This window comes from Cyprinodon tularosa, unplaced genomic scaffold (assembly GCF_016077235.1).
Source record: "Cyprinodon tularosa strain WSP-4 unplaced genomic scaffold, ASM1607723v1 ctg248, whole genome shotgun sequence".
In the NCBI taxonomy this organism is placed as follows: Eukaryota; Metazoa; Chordata; class Actinopteri; order Cyprinodontiformes; family Cyprinodontidae; genus Cyprinodon; species Cyprinodon tularosa.
In genome coordinates this window covers 882,931-906,498 of record NW_024038921.1, presented here as the reverse complement: position 1 = coordinate 906,498, position 23,568 = coordinate 882,931, and the positions used below count along the sequence as shown (strand labels likewise).

General features: G+C 37.3%; 1 protein-coding gene across 2 annotated transcripts in view; it reads right to left on the bottom strand.

The window, feature by feature from the left end:
• Positions 1–1,338: 1,338 nt before the first annotated feature.
• slc4a8 (solute carrier family 4 member 8) overlaps positions 1,339–23,568 on the bottom strand; it is a 57,138-nt gene continuing 34,908 nt past the window's right edge. Inside the window, exons 6-25 of one of the 2 annotated variants that reach the window (XM_038288079.1) lie at positions 21,776–21,952; positions 19,384–19,472; positions 19,028–19,185; positions 18,839–18,926; positions 18,356–18,502; positions 18,137–18,237; positions 17,288–17,462; positions 17,062–17,195; positions 16,731–16,976; positions 16,455–16,560; positions 15,608–15,769; positions 14,163–14,276; positions 13,723–13,884; positions 13,388–13,639; positions 11,680–11,748; positions 5,972–6,145; positions 5,758–5,889; positions 5,588–5,685; positions 5,222–5,327; positions 1,339–5,040 (exon numbers count right to left, since the gene is read on the bottom strand). In XM_038288079.1, the coding sequence (XP_038144007.1) occupies positions 5,035–5,040; positions 5,222–5,327; positions 5,588–5,685; positions 5,758–5,889; positions 5,972–6,145; positions 11,680–11,748; positions 13,388–13,639; positions 13,723–13,884; positions 14,163–14,276; positions 15,608–15,769; positions 16,455–16,560; positions 16,731–16,976; positions 17,062–17,195; positions 17,288–17,462; positions 18,137–18,237; positions 18,356–18,502; positions 18,839–18,926; positions 19,028–19,185; positions 19,384–19,472; positions 21,776–21,952 (2,696 nt within the window). In that variant the 3' untranslated portion in view covers positions 1,339–5,034. The remainder of the gene's footprint in view (positions 5,041–5,221; positions 5,328–5,587; positions 5,686–5,757; positions 5,890–5,971; positions 6,146–11,679; positions 11,749–13,387; positions 13,640–13,722; positions 13,885–14,162; positions 14,277–15,607; positions 15,770–16,454; positions 16,561–16,730; positions 16,977–17,061; positions 17,196–17,287; positions 17,463–18,136; positions 18,238–18,355; positions 18,503–18,838; positions 18,927–19,027; positions 19,186–19,383; positions 19,473–21,775; positions 21,953–23,568) is intronic. The other variant, XM_038288080.1, reaches the window with a different exon arrangement.

The following is a 23,568-nucleotide window of genomic DNA, read 5'->3' as shown; positions in this document are numbered from 1 at the left end:
AGCGGTAATTGTATTTTTCCATACAAAACCCCTCTATTGTTACTATTGTTTGATGAAATGACAGCGTTAAAGGAGAAGTTCGGGTTTTTACACTTTAAGCCCATTTTCTGTAGTGTCCAGGATGAAATCGAATGAAGGACACCAAAATTTTGACAATTGCTCCTGTCTCTGCTTTTTGGCTCATTTAGAATCAACCCCTGGCTGCTTTAGAATGGCTAGCATAGAGCATGTCCGATAATGTCCTTAAAACAACCTTAAACGTTCTTTTTTTTAAATATGCTACTCACCGTGTCGTCAGCGCTGTTCAATGACGTTCCAAAAAAAGTTTCGTGAAGAAAAAACGTTCCTGTAGTGTTTTATTTAACATTTTGTAAATCCCATTGAGTTCTGTAGGAATAGTCAATATTCCGCTGCCACCGGAAACGGAAATGGGGCCTGTTTACACAGTTGTAGTCTTTTCGCTTCACTCTGCGTACTCCGACGTCGAGGTGCTAACGTCTCTGTTAAACACTTTAAAAAACTCTGAAAATGGAATACGAAAGGTGGATTCTTGATTCTCGACGTCGGAGTACACAGAGTGAAGCGAAAAGACTACAACTGTGTAAACAGGCCCCATTTCCGTTTCCGGTGGCAGCGGAATATTGACTATTCCAACAGAACTCAATGGGATTTACAAAATGCTAAATAAAACACTACAGGAACGTTTTTTCTTCACGAAACTTTTTTTGGAACGTCATTGAACAGCGCTGACGACACGGTGAGTAGCATATTTAAAAAAAAGAACGTTTAAGGTTGTTTTAAGGACATTATCGGACATGCTCTATGCTAGCCATTCTAAAGCAGCCAGGGGGGGATTCTAAATGAGCCAAAAAGCAGAGACAGGAGCAATTGTCAAAATTTTGGTGTCCTTCATTCGATTTCATCCTGGACACTACAGAAAATGGGCTTAAAGTGTAAAAAACCGAACTTCTCCTTTAAGTAATTGTTTTTTGACTCTGAAGGTGAGTGCCCATTCTTTTTATTGTTAACACCACAAATACTCAAGCTCTGCTATTGCAATTTATTTAATTTTTTTATTGTGCCATCATCAAAAATTTAATTACAGAAAAATACAAAACAGTTGTATTCAACTGAAGTAATCACAATCACTGTTGCTTAAACCAAACTACACAGGTTTACAGCAGAACAATCTTTTACTGAATTTTCTTAAAACACATTTCTACTTTTATCTTTCTTTTATTCAGTTTCATCCAATGCCACACATCGGAAAATATTTATATACTTTTTGCTAAAAAATTTAAGTGGCTAGAAGATTGTAAATTTAGGTTTGCTTCAATCATCTAAAATATGACTAAGACACATTTAACTCCTGGGTGTGCTTTTTTTTTTTTAAACATAAACAAAACAGGAAATATTCATTCCAGACACATATGTACTCCAAAACAATTATTTGAAAACATATAGAAATGTAATATCTCCCTGCGTAAAATGTACTTTTCAGTCATGGTGGATAGAAGGCAGACCCCCTTTAAATTCAACAGTTTCCATATTTTAGCCTGTTAAAAATTATATGAGGATATTATTTTAATTTAATTGATCCATTCGTTTATATTCTACAGCAGGGGATAAATCTATTCTTGTATTGACAGCCACCCCAGAAACAAACCCCAAAAGAAATGCCACTTCTAGTTGTCAGCATTGACTATTAATGCCTAAGGGGCTTGTTAAAGGTTCACACCATCAGCAGAGTCCTGACATTGCTAAAGCATTAATCGCCAACATAAGCGGTGGCTGAGTCCACTTACTAACTGTGACCTACCCTAATAGAGTTAGTAGGGGATACTTCATTTTTCACAACTTTTTTGTGTTTGCATTATGTGGTACACTATGACATTATAATCTTAGAACTGGGAGAGGATGTCCTTCTTTTTTACCATGACTTTATATGCAGTGGACCAATCATTTGCTGAAGACAGTTTACACTCACATAAAAGTAATGTAATAAGAAACAAGTTTATGCCATACTGAAAAAGCACAGTTCTATTAAAATTCTACTGTTGAAGCACATCTACATTCATTAAACTGAAGACGTTTAACAGTGAATTCCCCACTATTGCTCATCTCATGGTTTTAGTATGATTAACATGTCAACTCTGTGGTATTGTACACATATTTACACTTTGGGTAATGTTCATTCATGCTTTAGATTAACTTAGTTTTGGGACATTGCTCGATAACCTTTCACACTCAGAAGGCTGAATAGGAAGATAGATTTAATTCAAAGCAGAATTACATGTGAGCTTTGTAAAAAATGTTCAGAAGTGCCTTTCTTTGGAAGACTTTTTTTTACTCATTACTTGTGCAATTTGATTTGAAAACAAAAGAAGAATCCAAGGGAGTAAAATAATACATGGGATAATATTTACTTATGGTTTACACTTTTTAAGCACACACATATGGCATTTTATAGAATACTCTTATATTATTAAAACAGAAATCCTGCAATATTCTGGATGCTGGATTTTTAAAGATTATATTATCCTCTCCAATTAAGTGCAAACCGTGTCTTTTCTGTCAAGGTAACTAATTTTAGAACTAATTGCATCGCCTTGCAAATGTGTTTCACACATTAAAAGGTTTTGCAAAGCCCAGTAAAAATATCTTGAAACTTCCATTTCTCAGCTGTAGTCTATGATGTCCATCGAATAGATACTTGAAATTCTATAGCTAGTCACTCCTCTTCTTGTTGAAGTATATTCATAAAATATATAGAATAACTTATTTCACATCTAAAAATAAAGAACTATATTTGTAAAATAATCTAATTTTTTAGAATATATTATGAGAATAAATACATCTTTATCTACAGAAAGTGCACAAGTATTACTGAATATTTTTGTTCCTAAAGTATGTATCATTTAAAGTGACATTAATGTGGGATAAATAAAGAGAACATGGCTTAAATATAGCTAATAAATTAAATATAAATATATCACAGCTGACTATAAAATTGATGCAAACTGAAGTCAAAATATGATTAATCAAAGTAGAAATATTCAGAACATCCAGAAACAAATGCAATAGTTGCTGTTTTCATTTGTGTGGATTACGATTTATATTTCCGTCTAAAAACTTTGAATCTATTTTTCCATTCAGTAAAATAAAAGAAACAAAAAAAAAATAACTGAAAAGAAAGATTGCACTCTTAAAAAAAATGTCAAATAACCAGCAGTGTTTTCTTTCATTGCAGGTCACACCTGTTATTTTTTCTATAATATCTAGAAGCAACTTAAAAAGTCTTACAATTTTTATACCATAGGCGACCGGGTTCCATCAAAACCACAACAGGATTAAATAAATAATATATTGAGAATAAGAACTAAGTTCTATGAATGGCTTGGATCAATTATGGGAGACATCAATGACCAATTTGTTTTAAACAATTTTTTAACGAGGGGGAAAATTGTTTTAAAACTCACGATTTGTCTGCCCTCCAGAGTGCAGTCTTCCTAAAATCTAAGCATATCAATTATAAGGTCAACTGGTGGTGAACCAGTTATTTTACTGGAAGAAAATTTGGAAGATTCCAGCCTGTTCATGTAAATAACGGAACTTCCTTGCATCATAGTTTGCTGTGACGATCCACAGGACCTCTTACTCAAATATACTTTCCAAAAAACGTATGTATGGCTAATAAACTACTCTGCAGAAAGTGTCACTTTCTATAATTCAGATAAAGCATTTGAAAAAAAATCCTTTCCTATTTCTTGGACAGGGCTTCAGTTAGTTCCTATTCTTTTTTTCTTATCATGCAAACACTTTCTTATCATGCAAAGACTCTCTTTGCCCTCAGATCATACTTTTATACTAGATTTGTTTTTCCAAGTCTTTTAAAGTCAAAATGGCAGGCAGAGCCCTCACCTTTCTGTGCTTCAGAACTTGCTGGATTTAAAAGACAAAACATACTAACTTTAGACCTGGCTTAGTTTTTTCCTTTAAAATTAACAGTAAGAAGTAATTATAGTAATTTAAGTCAACCTATCACCGATCAGTCAATCAATCGGTTTTTATATGTGGTTTCTCAGCTATTACAATAATATATTATGGTCGAATTTCTCATGTTGTGGTTCTCTTAATGTTATTTTATAAAAAACAGAAAACAACCCTCTCAATATGCGAGCTTTAAGGGGAACATGCATTTGGTTTCATCACATGAGCTAACTGATCTCAGTCCTTTTGATTAAGTAATATCTGTATTTTTTTTTTTTTTACAGATTTTACTTACTGAAAGTGATGAATCATCAGGAAAAATATTTACTAAGGTTAGTTGATGGGCATGTTTTCTTTCCCATTGGTGGAGTCATCATCTCAAAGCAGAAGTAGCACATCTTTTCTTAAGAATGCTTCATAAAAACATTGCATCTTGTAAAATGCATATAACATTCTTTGCCTGATAATTTTCCATATACATTTTTGTGACAAAAATAAAGCACAGAATATTCTCTTTTCCTGTGTATTTCTGCAAATTATGATTCTGCCACTTACTTGTGTTTCTCTTCTTCCCGATTGTTCAGGATTTTCTGTTTTTTTGTTTCTCTGCCTTATGCGTTATATTAGAGATGTAAAATTGATTATATTACTAGGCTGTATTTGGCCAGAAGGAATTTAGGAACATTTTAAAATACAGAGAGGAGAAAGTTTTTACAAGTTTAGGTGGAAAATATATCATCAGTTTATGAAAAAATGGCTATACCAGCTTGTTTGCTTGGTGATGTTTTTCATATATCTCATTGATTGGGATTGGCAAATGTGAACAAAACTTGAATCTCTACTCTATAGGAACAAACCTAAAAAAGACAGAGGTACACATGTGAGTGTACTACAAAAATGACTTTCTCTTTATGATTGTGTCTAACATTGTTAGGTCTGAAGAAGCTGTTCTGGTTGAAGTGGTCAACATTGGCCTCTCCTGGTCCAGAAGTACAGCTAGATGATACAGCTGGATTTCTTTACTCATCAATGAATGCAATCCCTTCAATCCTGTAGAAGGAAACAAAAAATCTGCGTCATTACAACACAGAGCAGAGGGTGACTAATTGTATTAAGGATTAGAAGAAACTAGAGCAAAAACAGCAAATCTTTAAAAAAGCATAAGATACAGTGGACAACAGGATTATTTTCTAAAGGGGGAGATAATGGGGGAAAGAGGGTATGGCCTTGCCTTTTTAGCAGCCACAGGACGAATGTCTTTCTGATTGGAGTTCAGGGATTTCCACACAGTGGTTTTAGACATTTCATCAGATATGTTAATATCAGAGGGATCACACCTGAGGATCAGGGGCAGTGAAAGGGTAAGAATATGGAGAGGTAACGGAGCAATATGCAGGAATCAGAGGGGAAACAATATGACATAATAACCCCCCCCCCACCACACACACACACACACACACACACACACACACACACACACAAACAACAGGTAATAAAAATCACAGGCATGCAAGAAGACAGATGGGGAAGTGACAATCTCTCTAATGATCCTATTAATCAAGTCCGTCTTTATACAGTACATGTGTGCATGTCTCACTTGGGATCATGTGCTTTATGAACAACTCTGCTGCTCTCCATGGGAATCTGAACAGAAGCTGAATCAAGTTTCTTCAAGCTGAGCATTTCTTGCGATTCCTGCATGATGCAAACACAAAAAATTTAGAGGCTTAAAGACAAATAACATTTCAAGGTGTGCCCTCAGATTACCTCCTCCAACGTTTTGGAAGTGTCATCCAGATTCTTCTTTTTCCACTCAGGCATCAAGTCATCCAGGTAGCTCAGTTCTCGTTTAGAGAAGCACAAGTCCAGCAGCTTACGGATAAAAACTAGAGCCAGGACCTGCAGGAACAGGTTCAAAACAGTTCTCAACTAAGCAGAAGGTCAAAGAACAAATATGTTCTTGTCTAATGGAGGTGATTACCATCATGGGGAAGATGATTGCAGCAGGAGAGGTCTTGATGACCCAGAGGAGCACCAGACAGGTGAGCTGAGTGATAGTGAACAGGTGTACCTTTCTCAAAGGAACATGTCTCAGATAGATGAAGTCTGGCTGATGCTTTGCCGGCATACCAAAAAGCTTTAGGCGGTCAAAGAACTAAGAGCAGAAAAGAAGCAGAAGAGGTAAATAAAGCAATCAGATTAGATGAAGAATACTAAAATGAGCAGCATGAATTAAAAAAAAATGTACATATGCTTTGTATGAGCATTGTGAGGCATGTGTAAGGTTACATGCTGATTTTTAACTTAAAAAAAAAACGATTAAAACACACCAATATCAAAGTAAACATCCCGCCTCATATCCTTCCGGAACGCAAAGAAAATTGATCCCTCCACCCTTATTTCAAGTATCCACTCATCCTGCCTCCTTGACTTCAATAATCTACTAACCCCTGATGATATGGTTTTTCATTACAACACTGGTCTCCATAATATTCTTGACTCACTTGCTCCTCTAAAAAATAGATTTGTTTCTTTCTCTGTCTCCTCCCCCTGGTACACCCCAAATCTCAGAAGCATGAAAACCAAAGGACGGCAACTTGAAAGACTTTACAGAAAAACTGGTCTTACTATACACAAAGAAATGTACAATAATCACATTATGCACTATAAGGACTCCATTGCCAGCACCAAATCACAGTACTACTCCAACTTAATCACTGCCAATCAACAGAGCTCTAAGTCACTTTTCTCTATACTTAACAATACCATCAAACCCCAGGACCCTTTCCCCCCGCACCTTTACACAACCTCCTTCTGCAATGACATCATGTCATACTTCACAGAAAAAATCAAGAACATTCACCAGAACCTTGGATCAACGGCTCATCTCAACAACTCAGCAGATCTCCCCCCGCCTACACATTTATTCTCCTCCTTCCATCCTCCCACTGTCTCGGAAATCACAGAACTCATCCGGAAATCCAAATCATCCACCTGTCAACTGGACCCCCTCCCAACACAACTTGTCAAAACCTGCCTTCCCTCTCTGGCTCCCCTCATCTCCGCTATCATCCACTCCTCCCTCACCACTGGAACTGTCCCTACACCTCTCAAAACTGCTGCCATCACCCCGATTGTAAAAAAACCTGGTGCCGACCCCAACAACTTCAACAACCTCCGTCCTATCTCCAATTTACCCTTCATCTCCAAAATTCTTAAAAAAACAGTTGCCTCCCAGCTCCATTCTCACCTATGTGCCAACAGCCTGTATGAAGAATTTCAGTCTGGTTTCCGGCCACTCCATAGCACTGAAACAGCACTCATCAAAATCACCAATGACCTCCTCATGGCATCTGATTCTGGACGACTCACCATCCTCATCCTCCTCGACCTGAGTGCAGCCTTCGACACCATCTGTCACACCACCCTCCTCAGTAGGCTTTCTTCCATTGGCATCACGAGCACTCCGTTGGACTGGTTTATTTCTTATTTTTCTGACCGCACTCAGTTCATTCAACTGAAGACCCTCAAATCCACCCCCTCCCCCGTCACCTCAGGTGTGCCCCAGGGCTCTGTTCTGGGGCCTCTGCTCTTCATCATCTACCTCCTTCCCCTTGGCAATATCTTCCGTAAATTCAACATCCACTTCCATTGCTATGCTGATGACACCCAGCTCTACCTCACCACGCAGCCATCGTCCTCTCTTCCGCCCGCCTCCCTCAGAAAATGCATCTGTGAATTAAAGGCCTGGTTCACCAACAACTTCCTTCAATTAAACAGTAGTAAAACCGAGGTTCTCCTCATTGGTACCAAATCAACTCTTTCCAAAACCGACAGTTTCCAAGTCACTATTGATAGCTCCTCCATCTCCCCCTCCCCCTAGGTTAAGAGTCTGGGTGTCATCCTCGATAGCACACTATCTTTCCAATCCCATATAAATAACATTACCCGGTCTGCCTACTTCCACTTAAGAAACATCAACCGCCTCCGTCCCTCCCTTACCCCACACACTACTGCCATACTTGTGCACAGCCTTGTCACCTCCCGACTAGATTACTGCAACTCCCTCCTCTTTGGACTTCCTCAGAAATCACTCCACAAACTACAACTGGTCCAGAACTCAGCTGCTCGCATCATAACAAGAACTCCCTCTATCCTACACATCACTCCGGTCCTCCGACAGCTCCACTGGCTCCCCATACAGTTCCGCATTCAATATAAAATTATCATGATGACTTTCAAGGCACTTCACCATCTTGCCCCCCCATATCTGTCAGACCTCCTGCATGTTCCCACCCCCTCCCGTGCTCTTAGATCCTCATCTGCTTTGCACCTGTCTGTCCCCTCCGCCCGTCTCTACACCATGGGGAGCAGAGCATTCAGCCGCTCTGCCCCTCGCCTCTGGAACTCTCTACCACCCCAACTTCGAAATACGGACTCAATTCTCCATTTTAAAATACAACTCAAAACCCATCTGTTCAAGATTGCTTATTCTCTTTAAAAATATCAATTTCACTGTCACAGCCTCTGTATTTTTAAATGTTTTTAAACGTTTTTATAATTATAATTTTTATTTTTTCTATAAAATGTATTATTATTATTATTATTAAAAAATAAAACTAGGTCACGTAAATAAAAAAAAAGGAATCTTCTTAATCAGTGAGATTTACTCATTTAATTTTGTTACTTTTCTGATATTGAATCTCACAAAACAGCATAAAAACACATAATTACAAAGTTTAAGTAGAAGGATATAAGGTTTTTAAAATCCTTTAAAAAACAATAATCTGAAAAGTATACTGTATATTTGCTTTCAGATGTTTTTACGCTGATATCCCTAATTGAAAGAGTACAAAATGTCATTAGGCATCTCCTAATCAGTAAATGGACCACCAAAGAGCAATTACCGCAAATCTACGATTTCACCTCAACAAATAACTCCTATTATATAAACGGTAAAGGCAGTATCATGCTGTGGGGGTAAATTTAGGGAAGTTTCAAAGTTTATTAGAAGATGAATGGATAAAAAATACATAACAATTGTGAAAGAGACCCTTTAAATACCACAAAAGGCCTAAAACTGAGGTGCAGGTTCACCTTCCTGCACAATGAGGACCTAAAGAAAACAGCCAAAGCTAAGGAGAAATGGTTTAGAAGAAGAACATTTAAATGAGCTAGAAAGCTCTAATCAGAAATATTATTAATTTAAAGTTTTGCAATCTCTTGCAAAACCTGGAAACTGATGGGACTAAATGGGAAAGAGTTTATGGGTAATTAATCCTTTGTGAGGCACTCTAAATAAAAACGAAAGCAAGGAATCCAGAATACTTGTTTTATTATTAGGGCCCACTTCTGAGCATATAAAATCCACACAAAGAAAGACTGGAAGAACATACGCATACACATTAAAAAAAATAAAAAATTAACATAAAATCAATAAAAAAAATACTTTACTTTTTTTTGTAAATCACATTACAACTAATTTTCCTCTAGAGATCATATTACTCATTATCGAAGAGCTATCCTTAAAAATACAGAATAATATATTATTTATAATGTACTATATAAATATATAATATTTGTTAAACATAATCTTATAATATATTAATATATAAAACTTTGTGTTTATCATATTAATATTTAATTGCAAAATATATAACTTTGTATATATTTCATCCAGTTTCAGGTCAGTTTAAATAGTTTCTAATCTAAATAAATATGTGCAAACTAATTGAAAGGTAATTTTAGAATTTGTTTTGGTCTTTTAAGGGGTTGTAATATATAAGAGATTATTGTGATACTATCTCTGACTCATCTTTCATGTGATTAAAATGAGATCTAAGAAGCCTCCTATTCATTGTGACAGCAGCTGTCTGAACTGTGGTCCGATCCAAGATGGCCGCCATCCAGGAGGCCGACGTGCCTCGAGGACGAGTGTCCAATGAGGCTTCTATGTATATAATGTCTATTTGTATAAAGACAGACCGTTGTGTAACTTCCTTTCTTATTTTATATTTCCGTTGCAGCTTTTACATATATCTGTTGCGGCTTTTATATTTGTGTTGCAGCTTTTGTATTTAAGCTGCGGCTTTTGTATTTGCGCTGCAGCTTTTGTATTTATGTTGCATCATTTATATTTGCATTATGGCTTCCGTATTTGTGTTACGGCTTTTGTATTTGTGTTGCTGCTTTTGTATTTATGTCACATCTTTTGTATTTGCGTTATGGCTGTATTTGTGTTGCAGCTTTTGTATTTATGTTGCATCTTTTGTATTTACATTATGGATTTTGTATTTGTGTTGGGGCTTTTGTATTTGTGTTGCGGCTTTTGAACTTATGTTGCATCTTTTGTATTTACATTATGGATTTTGTATTTGTGTTGGGGCTTTTGTATTTATGTTGCATCTTTTGTATTTACATTATGGATTTTGTATTTGTGTTGGGGCTTTTGTATTTGTGTTGCGGCTTTTGAACTTATGTTGCATCTTTTGTATTTACATTATGGATTTTGTATTTGTGTTGGGGCTTTTGTATTTGTGTTGCGGCTTTTGAACTTATGTTGCATCTTTTGTATTTGCATTATGGATTTTGTATTTGTTTTGGGGCTTTTGTATTTGTGTTGCTTCTTTTGTATTAGTCTTGACACCTCTGGGCCACCATAAGAACAACATTGCCTGCGTTACTCAAGAAAAACCAAGTCAGCTTTTGTTTCACCTGTCACAGTTAGAGTACCGTAATCCTAAATTCCTAAAAGCAAGCAGTTTGCTACTTATATATCTTAGGAGAAATAAGTCACAAGCTACTGAGGGTTGGGCATGAGGTTTATCAGTAAGATCAGCAGTGTCTGTGATGGATCAGAATGAGGAACAGACTGTATAATGTCTGTGGATGATGTCCAATAAAAAACAACAACAAACAAACAAACAAAAAACTTATAAGCTGAAATAAAAGATAAGGACAAGATATATTTACTGCTTTCAGACCAGGTTATCTGGGTTTGAAAGGGTAGGGTTAGGCTTTTATTAAGTAAAAATGATTTTAGAGGTAATTCAATAGATGTCACTATTATGGCCTGTGGCTACACCAAAACACACAAATGTAGACTCAGAGGACTTTAACATGGATGTCCATGTATTCTAACAAGAAGTAAAATAAGTCAATATAAATGTGTTTAAAACAACCAAGATTGTTAAAAAAATAGGAGAAAAAAAATCACACATAAAGTTGTCTATTGGATAAGCAAGTTCTTCTGTCACATACAGGCCTGTATATAAAAAAATAAAAGGTTTTATATATACATATAAACTTTTATTTTATTATAATACTAAACGTATATAATTCTCTTAATGTTTTCCTCTTCCTGTGAAATCAATTAAACTGCTGAGTGTCGCAGGAAGACTGATTGTGCGTTTCCACCAACAGTGCATTCTACCCCACTGTTGGTCAATCAATAACAAGGCAGGGCATAGTGGGAACGTCTAGTACAATGGCTGGGTAAAGTGACCATGAAACAGATGAGGTCTTTTTCAAGTTTATACTATTTTTACAGAGGTTTAGGAAATCAAGGTCAGCGCTGGAAATAGACCTTTAGTCAATGTCATTGAAAAAAAGTATCAGTTGATACTCTTTGTGGAGAAAAAATAACCTTAGATAGATGTGAAAATCATAAAGAAATTTATTTAGTTTTACCTGAATTCCTTTCAAAGATGATGCTCCCATGTAAAGAAAAACTCCATAGAGGACAGGCATAGGAATAAACTGAAATAGGAAAATAGAGAGTTATACTTTAACAGGCCCATGACATTATAAGTACAACCGGGAATTCCACAAAATATTTATAATATGATATAAAATGTTGATATAATAAAATATTTGGCACACAAATTTTTATATGCTAATTATACACAAATACATTTCCATATTTTTTAACTTGTCACATATTATATGGTATAGCAGATAACACCATCCCTACTAGAACAGTGAATTGCCTCCCTTATATTAAACCATGGAAAACAAGTGAGCTTAAGCAACTGCTTAACAAGAAAAAAACAAGCATTTAATAAGGGAGACAGGGAATTAATTAGGAGTGTACAGAAGCAACTTAAGGTCAAGATAAGAGAAAGCATGGAGACAGGCTGGAGAGGAAATTGCAGTAAAACAGTATCAGAGTTATGTGGTCAGGGATGAAGAATGTCACAGGGTTCAAGCAGAAGGATGATCAGACAGATAGAAAGTCTGGACAGGGCCTATGAACTGAATAGATTCTTCAACAGGTTTAGTTCAGGCACAAGCTCAGCGTCTTTCTCTTTTGCCCACATTTGCATGGATAACCTGCCCTCTCCCACCATTGAATATCCTTCTTCTATGAGTTTGATGTCAACCTAATAGGTAGAAGGTGCTACTCCTTCCGCCTTTCCCATGTCTGTCTCTAGAAGTCAAGTGCAGAGGCAGCTGGAGAGACTGAATCATAACAGGTCAACAGGTCCTGGTGGTTTCATCCCCAGACCTCTGTCCAGAGCAGCTCTGTGGGATTCTGCAGCACCTCTTTAATCTTAGTCTGACTCTGGAGATGGTTAGTGGTGTGGAAGACCTCCTGCCTGGTTCCACTATCAAAGAAGACTCCACCAACAGGTCCTCAGTGACTATAGACTGTTGCCCTGACATCCCACTTTATGAGGGTCCTAGAGAGACTTCTGTTGGTTCACCTCAGCAAACAAACAAGCAGCTATTAGGACCCCCTGCAGTTTGCTCTTCGCTGTGAAGTTGGAGTTCAGGATGCCATCATTCACCTGTTTCAACAAACCCACTGCCATTAAGACAAGGCACACAGCACTGTGAGAATCATGCTTTTTTAATTTCTCCAGTGCATTTAACACAATTCAGCCTGACCCTACTTTATCAGAAACCCCAGAAGACCCAGGTGGAGGCATCAACAATTGCCTGGATGAAAGACCACCTGACAAACAGCCTGCTGTTAGTTACTAGACTGACGGTCAGTTGTCTAATGGTCAGTTGTCTAATCAAGTAGGAGCACCACAGGGGGTGGTACTCTCACCCTTCCTTTTTACTCTGCACACTTCTGACTTCCAGCACCAGACTGAGTCCTGTTATCTGCAGAAATACTCAGATGACTCTGCAATCATTGGGTGCATCAAAGATGGACAATAAGCTGAGTACAGAGAGCTGGTGAACTGCTTTGTGGCATGGTGTGGAAACAATAATCTGATCCTAAATGTCAACAAAAAAGTGAGATGATTATAGATTCCTACCTACAGCTATCTACACATATAAGAATTTGATGAAAAAAACAAAACTATGAGTTACTTTTCCCTTTGGGATTAATAAAACAGTTTTTAATTGAATTGAATATTATCCTGGCCTTGTGTTTGCGACTCACCTGCAGAGCTCCTGTCATGAAAACGGAGCAGCCCATGAGCAAGAAGATAACCAGGCCTGTGAGCCTCTGCTCTCTTATGCCCAGGAAACGTGGCTGCTCTCCTGGAGCTGCGCTCTCTGACTCCAGTTTCAGGCTGTTAACATGTGAAATGGACAACACGGTGGCGGCCACAAACCATGGCAATCCCATAATGGAGCACACAGCCAGCATCGACCCTACCATCAGCAAGTCCAGATTGTACCCACAGCCTTTCTGTAAAACAGAAAGTGGGTCAAATACAGCTCTAGAATCCAAGTGTAAAATAGTATTTTCATTTTCTTTCATTTTCTTCTTGCCAGTAGTTTGTGTTCTTTTCGGTTAATAATGACAGCAGTTATCTGTTGGTCCATGAAGATGAGAATGGTACAAAGGAGCGCAGGTATAGATGCAACTAGGGTTGTCCACCAGGGGTTGGGCCCGATCGGATTGATGAGCCAACCACGATCATCTCTGGTAGGCTGCATGTATAGAGCAGAGATGAGTTTTAACACTTCTTTAATTTACATTGGGCATCTGGTAATGTTTATTACTGTTTCCCGGCAACAGTTTACGGTCCTCTCAAATATATATGTGCTGTAAACTGGTCAAATATGTTGGATATCAGGCTTTATTTGCTCATTTGACCATTTTAACTTTTTGCTGAACTTATGTATTTAAATATAAAGCAAAGTTGTCTTTTTAAGTAATCTTTGCTAAGTTACATCTAAGAAATATATTTCTGATAAATGTATTTTACCTGAAATTTACTGGGCACCTTCAGCTTCTGGGATGGCACTCCAACGACAAAGTCAAGCAGGACCATGATAACAATTGTGAGAAACACTGCAAAGTCGCTGATCATGGAACGAATCTAGGAGGGACAAATTAGTGCATTTAGACACGTTACTACAAACAACATCAGGTTGCAAGAAAACAATCTAAGATAAACTTCAGTGTCCTCCCGAGGTTATTGATCCTTTTCTGCCTTTTGTCCATTGTAAACCTGAATATATGCTTTGCGGATTTTACGTGTGATTACTGGGTTTTCAAACTTTTTTTTTCACAAATCCAAATCTTAAAACAGATTGCCAATAAAGGAACTCTTCATTCCTTTATAAAACATTGTGTCTTGTCCCCTTTACTCTTATACTAAATGAAATTCAGTACAACCAAATGTATGCCTTTCTATCAGCCCCCTTGTATTCATATTTTGTAAAATCATCCTGTAGCACAAATATAGCTAAATGCCTTTTGAGGCAAATCCTTAATAGCTTTAAATATCTAGAGAAATGTTGCCCGTCCTTTTTTTCAAAATGACCAAAGCTGGAACTGGATGGAAAACCAGCCATAAATAGAAACTTTTAAATCCTTTACTCAGTCTGGGTTTTACCTGGACCACTCTAACTAAAAAATATCCTTGGATCCAACGCATTCCTTTGCAGCTCTGGCTGTATGATTATTGTTCTGCTACAAGTTAACCTATAACCCATTCTGCATGATCCTGCAACCCACTCTTTACATAAAGATTATTTGTTCAGGATAGAGTGCATTATTACTCAAATTGTTTTTAACAGTCATCAATGGTCCCTTTTTGCCAGTTTTCCATAAGGGCAATGCCGTGCAAAAAAAAAAAAAAATGAGGCAATGCCTGTGAGCTATAGTTCAAGAAATAAACTGAAGCTGTGCTCCTGCTCCACAACTGGGTGACTTCTTAACAACACGTTAATTATGCCACCGTTGTTCTGTAAAGAAAGGAGCAGGCCATTTTCTACAGATTAAAACAACACATTAATGTATGGATCATTATTGATACCAAGGGCCATGAATGCCAAAAATGAACCAAAAATGGTACAGCCTGGGGGAAAAATGCTATGTTCCACATGCATATTTTGCTGTTGGTGTAAATATCTTGACTGATCCAAACAGAAAGCGGTCACTGTAGGATGTGTGCATGCTGTTTCACACACACACTTACGTGTGTGTATTTATTACCTTTAAGGCAGTTGGTTGCACTGGATTTTATTTGGGGATATTCAAGTATTCAATACATTTTTTTAAATGATCAAATGCATCTGTTTTTTTAACCCTACTCTACATGATAGTTAAATTTTAATAAAAGTCAAACTGTGAAAAAGTCCCTGGAGTATGAATACATTTACATTGCATTGTGTTGTCTGGTTATAAGTTAACGTTGTGGAGTACCTTGGTGGGGAAATAACGGCTTGTCTTAAATTCTTTCAGGAAGGCCGACATGAAGAACGTTGAAAAGAACAAGATGACGGACCAGAAGAGAACATCTGGGGTGAATGGGCCATGGTGCCCACAAGCTGTCCCAACAAAGTGCCCATGCAGGCTAATACACTCCTGCAGGTAAATGGAGAAAATAACTCAGATTTAGATATAAAACAATGCAGAGAACTCCTTATCTGATCTGTTAAGTTAAAATAATCAAACTGTATGAAAAAAGTTTCTATTTTGCATAAGAAAAAAACAGTTGTTCGCAAATGGTAGTAGTGGTAACCCTACAGATGTCCTTCAAAAGGATTAACTGCTGATAGGAAGGTGAGCTTAAGTCGAAAGTTAACCAAAACAAAAGCATTGTGAAGCACTAGATTATAAATTCAAGGTGAGGATACAGTCTCAATCTCTGAACCACGAAACCTATGTTAATATTTCTAATAGTCCCACATTGTTTTAAAAAAAAACTGGATAGTTTAACAATTCGACTCTAACTTGGGCTCTGATATGTCATGTTCTAACATTTTAGCTCACCCTTGTTTTTTGGAATTCAGTACAACAAACCATAGCTTGGGTTTCTTTTTAGTCAATACCTTTTAAAGTCATATGAAAAACATTACATAGCTTCTAGTGATGCCATAGATATGATGATTTGTGGGTAAAGTTAGTATGTGATAAAAATATAGAGCCTACAGACAGACAGACAGACAGACAGACAGACAGACAGACAGACAGACAGACAGACAGATAGATAGATAGATAGATAGATAGATAGATAGATAGATAGATAGATAGATAGATAGATAGATACCTTTACAGTTAGGTTATCCCAGGGTACTGCAGAGGCTGTAATATTTCTCTCACTCCAGAACTTTAATGTTTCATTACTGGGAATATTAGGCTCTGAACACCTGCAGCTACACAGCAATATGACAAAAAGGGGTAAATGTACATATGCTGCAAGACTAAGCAAGAATTTTGTCCTTGGATAAAAGTTTTAGGCATAGATGTTATTTCAAAGGCTTAAAAAAACACAAATAAGTGTCTCTTCCATAGTACCACAAAGGAAAAAAAAATAGTTACTCACTATGTTAGTGTGAGTTTATCCAGCTCACTGTTTTTATTGAAGGGGTACAGTTCTCCTAAGTGGAACAGTTTCTCCAAGGCCTCATAGATGAAGATGAGACAGATGAGGGCAGCAAATGCTTCCTCTGTGAATCGGGTGATGTAACAAACCAGAGAGCTAGCATCTGTGGCCACTAACACCAAACACAGCAGGGCTGTCCACAGGCCAATGCAAGCTCGGAGTGACAAATATGACAGGCCAAAGTCCCTGAGAAAAAAGGTTAGATAAGATCATAGGAGGATAGGGGAAACCTGATTAGTGAGTAGAGTAGTTGTTTGGATTCTGTACATACTTGCAGAATTTGAAGAGTATTTTCTCAAAAACCAGTACAGGCCCAGTGCTGCCCAGAATGGTGAGAGGCTGACCAGCAAACAGAGAGTAGGCTACCCCAGTCATTGATGCACCGAATAAGGACTCTATGGCACTCTAAGACATTCAGTGGTTTAGCATTGTGCTACATTCTGATTCATTCACATGTTATAAAAACAGTATGGTGCTCTCCATGTGTTTACTCTTACAATGCGTCCTTCAGTCGCCTCCCCAAGCAGTCCGCCAAAGGTGATGACAGGAGACATACAGGCACAGTAGAGGAAGAGGAAAGAGGCAACGCACTGGAGGCTAAGGCCATCCTTAAAGTCACTCACATAGAAAGGAGCTTTCCTCTTAATATCCAGTATGAGGCCGCCAAACAACCTAACCGCAGTGCACAATAAGAACATTCAGATGGGTTTTCTTACATTTATAGAATGTACTGTACAGAAAAAACATGAGCATAGGAAATGACTTTTAGACACAACACAATAGTGACCTCTTGCAAGCAATGCAGCGATGTCTTTGTATGGTAGCCCAAACTGAAAATATAGCCAAATTAGTTCATCCATTTTAATGAACATGGTTGTCTGAAATACCCATGCGAGAAAGTATCTGGTGCAGAAGAGAACATTTTCTTTTTCTATCCTCAGTGTCCCTTTAGGGGCTCGGCACATTTCATTTAGTGCTATGTTATATTGTATATCAGGAAAATAATATAGATTTTTTTTTCTTCTTCGTATTAATATGACATTGGGTAGAAAAGCACCTTAAAAATATATTTTAGCTCGTGGTTTTGTTGTGAGAAAGTGTTCAAAGGATATAAAGACTTTTGAAAAGCCTCACTTTCTTCAGAAACTCATATTCCGCTTTTTGAAATTCGTCTTTATATCTACACATTGCTGTCATGATCCTATATAGATTATTATATTTTACATGTATTGGTTCTGTTCAAACTGTTTTGTCTATGTTAAACATTCATCTAGCTTCCATCAGAGTAAACTTCCTACTTTGAGCAAACATGCCTCTGTAGTAAACCTGTCTGGTCAGCTGCCTACCTTCCTGTCCTCTGCAGCTCTGGCCCATGGTGTTCAGCATGTTGCGGTTCCTCTACCTGCAAGGCTGTACCATTAGGAACCCCTGGTGTTTTCCTTTTCTCCTGCAGGTCCAGAGTAAGCAAAACGCAACATGAGGCAAAGGTAATCTAAACAATTATAGGTGTATCTATAGCTAGACTTTAATGCTGAAAGGTAAAATGTATGACTATTAATGCATACCTGAGAGGGTACATTCTTTGGGGGCTCTATTCGGATAGAAGGGTCCCACTCCCCTGGGGGCAAGACAGTCACCTGGTCCAGGAACTCGTCTATTCCTGCTAGAAGGTCACTTCTGTCTTTTGCTTTATATGCTACATTGTGGAAGATCTGATCCAGAGTGGAGTTAAATAATTAGAAAAACATCAAGGAAAAAACTGTGTAATTTTGAACATTTCTATCTGTATAAGCTACATTTGTTTTGCAAAAGTATTAATACCTCTTAAAATAGACCAACAAAAAGAGATTTATGAAAGTGATGTGGAAGAAAAAATAAATAACCATGCATTGTTATTGAGCTCTCTTCGCTCAGAGATCAAGTTTTTAAATCTACTGCAACTCTGTTCTGTAAATAGGTATTTATAATGTACTACAGAAAGGGGGATAAGAAGTTCATATTGGATGAGGCTCTGTTACAAGGCACTGTGGATCAGAAATGTCTCCAACCTCATCTGTCATAATAGTTGCCATCGAGCGTCCAATTTCATGGTACTGCTGAGCCTTTCCATCAGGGCCAAGGAGAATGAAGAGGAATCTAATTTGGATCAACAGATAAACTATACTTCATAGACTGTCCTTTTAAAGCTTATTTAACATGAATTACACTCAGAGACAGGTAGAGCTGTGGCTTTTTACCTGGTGGGGATAGGGACCTCAGTTAGTCCCGTGAGCAGGACAGCAGGGGAAAGGCGTACAAAAGCAACAATCGGTCTCTCCAGGAAGTCCAAAACTCCAACCAGCACATTTGAAGCCTCTGCGCCTTCTGGAATCTTCTTCATAAAATGCAGATCAACCTGTTGGTTGAAAAAGTAAAAGGTGACCAGCAGACTAAAGTTTTATCAGATTCTATTACAACTCATAAACATCCATCTTCTGCAATAGAAGGAATGGATTCAACCATTTTGCATCTCATCCAAATACTGAGCTGAGGAAAGAAATGTATTAATATTCATTAAATAACAAACTATATTTCCCACAGCCAGTTTGTTTACCTTACTGAGATCCACTTGACTGTTTTCCTGTCCAGCGCCGTTCTTGGCTGGTTCAGTTGGCAGAGGAGGCTGGGGAGACGGGGCCGACCCTGTGGGATGGGAAGATGTGGGTGTATGTAATCATGATAGAAAGTGGCTGAATAGTAGAAAATGTCTTTCTAAAAAACAAAGAGTAAAGTTTAAATGCTTTCATTTTCTGCAAGAGCATTGCAGATTAATTTCATTCTTGGAAGCAGTATATCTGTTAAAAGATGATCCTGCAGTGCACTGCAAATTTATGCCCATTCATTGAACTTTTTTCATGTTATATTTTACTAACAAAATCCCCAATGTATTTTGTTGTGATTTTTTTTGTTCGTGGTAAACTAACAAAAAGCATTTCCAAATTAAAAAAATACAAGGCATGAATGAAAACGCATGGCATGCATTTGCATTCAGTGCCTTTTAATGTGATACCCCTAAAAGAATTCCAGTATAATCAATAGGCTTCAGAAGTTATTTAAAAACAAAATTTTAATGGCAATCTACCGGTGTCTAAAATAGCCATAAAAAGAGTAATTTAAGTGTTATCATAGACATGGGCTACATGCAAAACATTATGGGCCGGATTTATCAAGATCCAATTTTGCGTGCAATAATTTGCGCTCGCAAACTGGAATTTTGCGCGAGGGGCTGAACCATGGTTTGCGGGTGATTTAACAAGAATGATTGCGTAACTGGTGGCAGGTGCAAAACTGTTGGAGACGCCCTATTTAAATAATGGTTTTGCGCTTTTTGTGGTTTGCGGCAAAGTAGTTTGTAGTTTGTACAAACTAGTGCATTAAGAAATTTAAATCTTACAGTGACCCCCAACAAAAATAAATAAAAAAAATAAATAAATAAAAAAAATAAATAAATAAATATATATATATACATATATATATATATATATATATATATATATATGTATATATAAAGAAAAAACTTTGGCAAGCTTTATTCTCTAAGGTGGTATGTGGCTGAATTTCTACTTCACTGCAGTAAAAAAACAAAACAAAAAAAACTGGTGTTTTGTATTGGCCTGTAGAAAAATGCACATACCAAATGGCTCACAAGAAGTGACTGTGGATGAGATTACTGCGCGTACGCATCCCCGCAGCATTGGCATGTTGCTCCACAGGCGCAGGGGGGAGGTCGGGGTTCTCAGGTAGGGCGTCAGGGCGACATGGCATTTAGAACGTCGGACAGCACTTCTGAAAAGCGAGATTGGGAGATCCCAGCTCTCGCTGCAACCGTACACTGGAATGACCCAGATGCAAAAATAGTGCAATGTTGCAAGGAGTTTTGTGATATCTGGTATTGCGTGGGTCCTCCTTATGGCTGGCTCCAAATCCAAAATGGCAATGCTGGATAAACGATATGTTTTGATGATCTTTTCCTCGTTCATTCCAAAAATATTCACACCGAGTGAAAAAATGCGTTCTCTGCGTCTCCTTGCTTCATTTCGATGTCTCCTTTTTGCGACAATAACCGCTGCCATGTGTGCGCAATTACGCATACAGACCATTTGCACCTACTTTTGAAACGTGTTAAATATAGAGTCAGATACCGTTAGCAAAATTGCTTTCAGGTTTGATAAATCACTTTGCGAGTGCTAAATTAATATATTTACATGTTCTCCTCCCACAAGACGCACTTTTGCGTGTAAACGCCCCATATTGCATATTCATTGCAGAAAAAGTACTAAATGGGTCGGAGGCGCTATTTAGCACATTTTAAAGACCAAATCCTTTTAGCACACTGTTGATAGATCAGTTTGTACAATTTTTAGCGTGCGCAGTGAAATAGCTCACGTTTTTGTACACGCAAACCTTTGATAGATCCGGCCCTATGTGTTGAGGAAGACCATCATACCTCTATTATGAGACATGGTGGTAGAAAAACCATGCTGTGGAAATGCAATTCTTTAGCTTAGAGGTGAAATTGGTCAGACCTAATAATGAACAGTCTGGGATTAAAATTTAAAAGACATTTGAATATAAATTGTAAGATCAAAGCATATCCTTGTGGTAGAATAGCCAAGTCAAATTCCAAAACAGTTGAAAAATTGGCTTTGCACATTTGTTTCCAAAATGTACATTTGGTGGAGACCAATCCAAAATACACATTTCTAAAACAGATATACCCTTGTACTTTATAATAAATTATCTTTTTTATGTTTGTCTGTCACATACAATTCCAATAAAATCTATAGAAATGTTTGATTGCAATGTGACAAAATGTGAAAAGGTCGATTGGATATGAATACCTATGCAAAAGAATGTAGTTTACATGTTGCTAATAGGTCTTATCAAATTAAGGGTGATATTCCCACCAATGATTATTTGCGTGTTTTGTGCTTTATGAAACATACCTACTACTTGAGGCTCTGACTGTTTGCGCGCTCCCTCAGTGATGGAACGTACGATTGGAATAAGGTTTTTCTTCTTTTCATTTTGGTGGTGGTGCCTCTTGAGCAGGGCCTCACGTACCCTAACTCTAACAGTGTCATCCAGCTCGTGCGAGGCCTCCTGGTGGTCCAGAACCATGTCTACAACACATTGGTACACTCATTATCATCGTCCAGTTTACCGTGTCTAGCAAGAGTAAGAAGCTAGGCTTTGTTTGAAAAGAAAATATCTATAATTCTGACCTAATATGACAGGAAGTTTAGTCTGCTTAGAGTCTATTGTTTTATGAATAAGAATCGTTTTCAGTGAGTCTTTTGAGTTAAACAAATATGCACTTCCATATATGGATGATTACATACATCATTGATTATAGCTGTAAATACAAAAGAGAATGAAAATCAGCTTTTCTAACGAGAAATATTTATGCAGGGATTGTGTTTCAGTTCTGTTCCTCTGAAACTGTTTTTTTTTGTTGTTACTGTAAAAAAAAAAGAAATACTGCTAGTAACCTTAGCAGGGAGTTGACAGCCAGACCATGAAGGCAACATACATTGTTGTTTGTGAGAGTAAAATCATTTAACTAGAGAAATACTTTTTTTTGGTCCCCTGTTGATATAAAATGATTTGCTGATGACTACATTAAGTTAAGTCAATAAGCTTTCATTCACTCGAAATGTGTATGCTTATACCTATCACAATTTAATGCAACTATAGCTTCATTCTTTTATAATATGTGCAAGCTAAATAAGTTTATTTAAGAAGGAAACATTTTATTCATTTAAAACCTGAGTATTTTCCGATTTATGCATTACATGGGCATAGGTTTGCATAGGGACCATAGGGACATGTCCCTACCAAAATTTTGGAAGGACCTATTTGTCCCTACCAATAATTGGATGTAAACAACATGTTTATAATTTACTATACAGCAGCCGCTTCTTTTCCTCTCGCAGCTTCTCTGCCTGGTAGCTGCAGCTGCCTGCTCTTTCCTGTCCCTTTCACATAGCAGCGCATCAACTGTGCTGCGCGGTTTAACTCTGATTATTCTGCCTTAAGTTCCGCCTTCCGCGTGTTTCCTAGTCTGTATGTGCGCGCGCGCGGGTGCTTGGAGTGCGAAAAAAAAAGACGCTAAAATAAATTAATATTGGGCTACGAAACTAGTCCAAATTAAAAAAAATATTATCTACGCTAAAACAGGCGAAAGCTTCTGATTGGAGTTCTGTAAAGAAGCAGGAGAGAGTTTTTTGATTTGTGGAACTTGAGAAATGTAAGTTAACAACGTTAGGATTTCTTTTATTTTATCTTTTAATCAGATAGCCAAAGGCTCCTTAAAGAAGATCTTTTATGAAATGAAACCAGGTGAAACAGAAACGTTTAAACATTTCCTTTGGAGGAGTTCTGGATGGAGAATATTGACAGACAAAAACTATTTTTTTTACTTCTTAAATGCAAAATGTTTACATATTTTTTACAATCTTGGTATAATTCCTGCTCTAAGTGGGTCGCTCTGTCGGCTAAAGGCACATTTTAGTGGTCCTATATTCCAGTTAACGATTAATCAATTACATAGTTCACGATTATTTAAATAATTTGTTAATATGATTAATTGTTTCAGCCATAGATAAAATACATGAAATTAGCTACACAGAGTAACTACAGCCCAGATGTACAACTTCTAATATTAATACTTTAAATGCTCAGTGTCAGTTCCTCTTCTAGTTCCAGTGCACATGTAAATACAATACATTTATTTTCC